The sequence below is a fragment of the Rhea pennata genome, chromosome 19, assembly GCF_028389875.1.
Source record: "Rhea pennata isolate bPtePen1 chromosome 19, bPtePen1.pri, whole genome shotgun sequence".
Lineage (NCBI taxonomy): Eukaryota > Metazoa > Chordata > Aves > Rheiformes > Rheidae > Rhea > Rhea pennata.
Window position 1 is genome coordinate 5,639,972 of NC_084681.1, and position 6,159 is coordinate 5,646,130.

Here is a 6,159-nt window from a genome sequence, read left to right on the forward strand (position 1 = left end):
CTGAAAAAGTATCTATGCAAATCCCTCCCCCCTCCTTTTATCAGTAGCGAATCTTCCTGACCTTACAAGCTGTATGGTTAAATCCTCAAACAGCCAAGAACCAGAAGACCTACCTGAGGGGCACAAAAAACACTTTAAACACCCCAAAGGCAGGAGACAGCAACAGGTGCTTGTGTTATTAGTGATCCACTACAAAACCGGGCTAAGCTGAACCAAAGCAGGCTTCCTGGGCTGCTCCAGGTGCACCGTATCAGCCTCCACAAGCACCAACTCCGAGCAACTTACGCAGGTTGTACTTCTGCAAGAATAGACTGATAAATTAATTTGGGAAGAATATGTGTGTGTGTATATATATATATATATGTATGTATGTATGTATGTATATAAAATACATATATTCTTTTAGGAGCAGCTTGCAGTAAATGTTTTCAGATCTCTTGCCAAAGGATCAGCAGTAACGCAATCTAAATAGAGAGGGAAACCTGCCATACTGCCTCGCTCCGGGCTACGCCGCTGCAGTATCCAACCCATCTAAATGAAAAATGAAGCTGTATCAGGAGCAACTTAAATCACCGTGTGACTCAAATTACTGGAGCCAATGAAGAGGAAAGAAGCAATAAATTCAGGCTTGCAAAGTCTGTTACAACGCACGGGACCGGTCCTGCTAAGGAAGATTACACCTCTGGATTTCTCCGAACTCGCCTATCCTGAAATAATTGCTGTTTACAAACAGCACGTCAATGTTTTGCATCTAAACAAAGCCAAATCAATACGTAAAAGATGAAACTAAACATCAGCCAAAGCACCACTAGAGGAGACTACAGACAAAGACTGTGCAGGCTCCGCGGAACACCGACCCATCTGCTCTGGCGCCTCCCGCAGCGCTGTACTAAAACACCGGGAACCCACGAACGGCGGGGGAAAAAGACTTCGCAGCACCGCCCCCGGCTCCTGGCGCGCTGCACACGCGGCTTCCGCCCGCTCTACTCCGTCTCCTACCGGCCTTGCGCTGCCGCCGAGCTACCGCGCCGCCCTTCGGGGCGCTCAGCCGCCTCCCTCGGACCCGCTGCTGCCGCCGCCCGGGCTTCGGCGCCGGCGGGGCCTGCGGGGGCGCGGCAGCGCCGCCCGCCCACACCCCTCCCCTCAGAGACACTCCTCCGCCCGGCGACACCCCGCTGCCTGGCGTCACCCCTCCCCTCAGCGACACCCCTCTGCCTGGCGTCACCCCTCCCTCAGAGACGCCCCTCTGCCCGGCAACACCCCTCCCCTCAGCGACATCCTGCGCCCGCCAACACCCCTCCCCTCAGAGACACCCCTCTGCCCGGCGTCACCCTTCCCCTCAGCGACACCCCTCCCTCGGCGACACCCCTCTGCCCGGCGTCACCCCTCCCTCAGCGACACCCCTCTGCCCGGCGTCACCCCTCCCCTCAGAGACGCCCCTCTGCCCGGCAACACCCCTCCCCTCAGCGACATCCTGCGCCCGCCAACACCCCTCCCCTCAGAGACACCCCTCTGCCCGGCGTCACCCTTCCCCTCAGCGACAGCCCGCCCCCCGGGGCGCGCCACGCGGTGGGAGCCGCACCGCCCCCCGCCCCAGCGCGGAGGCTCCCCGGCACCGCGGGGCGGCCGCCGAGCCGAGACACCCGCCCGGCCCGGGCGCCGCGGGCCGGGGCGGGGAGAAGGCGGGGGGAGAAGGAGGGCGGGAAGGGGGCAGGGCTGAAGCGCCGCGACGCACGGCGGGCGGTGGCCGCCGTCGCCGCGCGCGGTCTCGCGAGAGGAGGCGCCGCGGCGGCCGAGGGGAGGCGGGATGGGGCCGTGCGGGCGGGGCTGGGCGCGCTGCGGGGGCCCGCGGCTCCGCGGCCCGCTGCGGGCGCTGGCGCTGGCCGGGGCCCTCCCGCGGCCGGCGGCGGCTGGGTGCCGGGGGCCGGGCCCGCAGCCGGCGCGCGGGCTGCGCGGCTCCAACCCCTTCGCCCGCGGCCAGGAGGAGGAGTGGCGGCGCCGCAACCGCACGACGCTCAGCTACATCGCCGCCGCCGCCGTGGGCATGGTGGGCATGTCCTACGCGGCCGTGCCGCTCTACCGCCTCTACTGCCAGGTACCGGGGGCGCCCGGCGCGGTCTCGGAGCTTTTTTCCTTGAAATAGGACCTAATTTGCAAGAATTCGCTTCAACCCTCCCCCCCCCCCCCCCCCAATCTAAATTCCCCTCGCTATGGCGAAAATCCTCCCCCCGCCGTTACTTACTCCCCTTCCTTCTGCAAGGCCACGGGCCTCGGCGGGACGACGGGCGCAGGCCACGGCGCGGAGCAGATCGAGAGCATGAAGCCTGTTAAAGACCGGGTCATTAAGGTCACTTTCAACGCGGATGTGCACGCCAGCATACACTGGAATTTCAGACCTCAGCAGACCGAAATCTACGTGAGTGGCCTGCCGCATTTTCACCTTAACAAGGAATTACCTGCTGGTGTTTGACACTGAGCCTTAGGTTTTGTGTCCTCTGTTGCCACCCTGATCCTGTGGGTTAGTTGAGTCACATATTTGAGCGCTGATCCAGAAAAAAATACAACTGTTTGTTAGTCCAGGTGTGGTTCCATAAAGCCAGTTCAGAATTTTATTTTCAGTACTAGTGGAAGAGGCACAGTTCACATCTTATCTACCAGAGGGTTTTTGTAAACTTTTATTGCCTGTCACATTGTAGTTATCTTGTAGTTGGTTCTTTTTCCTCATTAAGCTGCCAAAAAAGTTTGCCACTTATTCTGTACAAATGTAAAAAAAGTTTCCAGTATAGCTAGCTATCTTAGACTTTGGACTTTCGCCAGGATGGTGCTTTATTTGCCACTCTCCTTCCTGTATTGATTGTCTCTCAAAATCAGTTACGCTTCTTAATTAGTTTCTGATCCCTTTACTGAAAGAACAGTAACCTCAAAAATGGAAAAGTATTCCCTATGTACATATGCCTCTCAAAAAAGCTTTGTATGCTGATAAACTGCTGAGAACAGTAGAACCTCGGTGGTAAACTGCTCAAGATTCAAAATGCACATATATATGTGTTTTTAGTATTTCTAATTTAGAACAGGAGTGGGTTATCTCTAAGGCAGATACTAGTGAAACATAGGAGTAATCAATTTGAAATGGAAAAAGAGAAAATTAACTCGTACTTAATTTAGTTAAAGGACTTTGAGGGATGGAGGGCAATAGAGTGTATTAAAAATCCTCAATGTGACTTTCTTTTTTTTTTTTCTCACACTTTTTTTTTTTTAATACAGGTGGTACCAGGAGAGACTGCACTGGCATTTTATAAAGCAAAAAATCCTACTGACAAACCAGTAATTGGAATCTCTACGTACAATGTAGTACCCTTTGAAGCAGGACAGTATTTCAATAAAATACAAGTAAGTGTGAACAATTCAAGGATTGTGTTTTTCTTCATATGAATATAACTGAATTGTTATCTATAAATCAGGATTTTGAATTTCAACCCTCAAGTCCATTCTTAGTATGCCAATATTTAAGAAAAGACCTTAGATTTTTCAAATTACAGTGTTCATTCTTAATCTTGCTGTCTTCCTGACAGGCCATAGCATAATAAATTAGAATGGTTCCCTTTAAATGTTTTAATTTAATTTAACATTTAATTTAAATGTTAGTACAAGTGACTTTGAGGGCAGTTGTTAGTGTTTTGGGGTAGCCTGTCCAGTTTGCACTTTTGGACAAATCATCAAAAGATAATTTCTCCCCATAATGCCTGAGGAACAGAATTGCTGTCTTTACATCGCAGCTCTTTTAGCTACCTTTATTTCCCTCTCCCCTGCAGTGTTTTTGTTTTGAAGAACAGCGGCTTAATCCTCAAGAGGAAGTGGACATGCCTGTCTTTTTCTACATTGATCCAGAATTTGCAGAGGACCCTAAAATGGCTAAAGTTGATTTGATCACTCTCTCTTATACCTTTTTTGAAGCAAAGGAAGGACATAAATTACCACTTCCAGGATATCAATAATAGGCAATATCTACATAATTGGACTTCTGTTATCTGACCACCATTTTGAGACCATTTTTCCCATGGAAGGAGAAACTATAAAAATCACACACAAGTACTGCACAATATGAAATTATATTATTAAAGCACTATGGGCACATGCTGCCGTTCTGACAGAATTTGTTCTATTTTTTTTAAACTCATGTAGTTATAATTGCCTTAGGAATAGCATTTTTATCATCATAAATACAAGGAATGTTTATGTTCCTAGAAGAAAGGCAGCTGTCTCACAGCCATCGCTTGTAATGATGTATGTTATCTGAATGTGATGAGGCAGATCCAAACTGATGCAAACTATTTTTCAGTTTTATTTTCAAAGGAACACATTTTTAATAAATATCTAAAATTGCCCTGCTGACTCTGAAACCTTGTGTTTTCAGTGAAAACTTTTACAATGAAGTAACATATTTAATCAGTTCATGAAATCTCAAACTAAAAGTTAGAGTGAATTGCTAAATAACCCTCCCCCAGCAGAGGGGGAGATGATGGTTCAGTAGATGATGCTGCCTCTTGAATTATTACTGAATCAGTAGTTTATTTGGTAAGAGCAGACTGCTCTGGAACTGTTACCATTTGAATGAAGTAAATTAATTTAAATGTAAGCATTTCAAAATTGTGGACTCCTTGTAGAGGTATCTTACTCAAGATGGAACTGATCTTTTTGTCTTTGTACATTTCCTGCAGGGTTTGTATTTAGAAATACCATCTTAAAATTTGGATATTGTGTGCAAGTCATTTAAAATTGGTACTAACTACTGCTATTTCACCTCTGGGGGGGGGGGGCATACCCTGGGCACTTCCAAACAGAGGGAAGCTAGGCTTATGTATGAAATGCAGGGAAAGGTAGTACACAAACAACTGTTCTGAATTTCAGGTTAGTTTAGTAGGCACAGATGTCTGCTCAAAAACCAAAGGAAGTCAACCACAGTCACAGGTTAAGTGCAACAGCAGTTGATCAGAGGTACACCTAGTATTCAGAGTGTTTACCACCGGAACATGTAAGCCTGTATTTATGTAACTTTCTGTCATTATCTGTGTGGTGGGGATAATAATACTTTACCAGTGCTTTGCAGATGAGGAGCGAGTTGTAGAGCAAGTTTAAATGACCTACCCTTTTTCAGACAGGACCTAGTCTCAGCCCAGTACCTCATTTACTAGGGCAGTTCTTTCTACCCCTTTCATCAGATGAGATCTAACAAAGGTTAGTTTGTTCTGACTGTAAAAAGGTAATGGGTATATCAGAAATAACTTTCAATCACACTGTCTCAATTAAGTTCACATACAAATTAAAAAATGATGGTCTTAAGTCTTCAGAAATACATAGAAGCTACCTTTAAAATGCATTAGTGTACTAAATATATTTGTAACTTTAAATCTGGATGACAGTAATGTCAGCTCTTCACTGTGTATTTAATAAAGTTCTTAAACTTTTTTTTTATTCTTCCATTATCTTCAATGCCTTTTGTCCAGCATAATGTGTGAAACATCTGTATAAAATCTCAGAAAGTCTTATTTTATTATAATCCCTAATCTTGGTTGTGCTTAAAAAAATGCACTTAATCTCGATTCAAAGAATTGTTATAGGAGAGAAAAATCTTACTGGAGTTGTTTTATAGCTCCATTTTCTTTTTGAAAGTTTAGCTGATTCTGGCAGTTTTCCACAGCTTGCCTTATTCTGGCCAAATGTTTCAAAAGACTATCTTCTAACAAAAGCATCACAAGAGAATGTTTCCAGTGCTCAGTTTCCTAAAAATGCAGGTTTTTCCCCTGAGTTTGAAAGCCCAAATTTGCACAGATATTGAACGTGTTCCAAAGATAACTCTTCAACCTCAGTAAGTAGCCAGATCTCTTACAGACTTCATATGTAACCATTTTGCTTCTTGAAAATATGCTGGTGAAGTTCAACTAGCAATCATCCACTATAGATCACTAGATCACTATATTGATAAAGCCCATCCTCTACCCCCAATTCTTCGAAGTAGTCTTTTTGACAGAAGTACGCTGTTCTACCATCCCAACAGCTAGCTGTTGGACTGCTAACCAGATACTTGCCCCACCATGTATTTACACTTCGAACACTTCCAATATTGTCTGCATTTTGTATTTCATAGAGTTATAAAAGTTA

The 6,159-nt window shown here is 46.6% G+C and overlaps 2 protein-coding genes across 5 annotated transcripts in view; one reads left to right on the forward strand and one right to left on the reverse strand.

The window, feature by feature from the left end:
* STXBP4 (syntaxin binding protein 4) overlaps positions 1-1,085 on the reverse strand; it is a 71,418-nt gene extending 70,333 nt beyond the window's left edge. Inside the window, exons 1-2 of one of the 4 annotated variants that reach the window (XM_062591628.1) lie at positions 393-1,085; positions 62-311 (exon numbers count right to left, since the gene is read on the reverse strand). The gene's annotated coding sequence lies outside the window, so the exon portion shown is untranslated. Of the gene's footprint in view, positions 1-61 lie in introns of all 4 variants that reach the window. The other 3 variants (XM_062591627.1, XM_062591626.1, XM_062591629.1) reach the window with 3 other exon arrangements.
* A 719-nt stretch (positions 1,086-1,804) lies between these two features.
* LOC134148945 (cytochrome c oxidase assembly protein COX11, mitochondrial) lies at positions 1,805-4,153 on the forward strand. Its single transcript, XM_062591650.1, has 4 exons — positions 1,805-2,095; positions 2,261-2,416; positions 3,265-3,390; positions 3,813-4,153. The coding sequence occupies exons 1-4, from the start codon at positions 1,808-1,810 to the stop codon at positions 3,993-3,995; spliced, it is 753 nt and encodes a 250-aa protein (XP_062447634.1). The 5' UTR covers positions 1,805-1,807; the 3' UTR covers positions 3,996-4,153.
* The last annotated feature ends 2,006 nt before the right edge of the window (positions 4,154-6,159 follow it).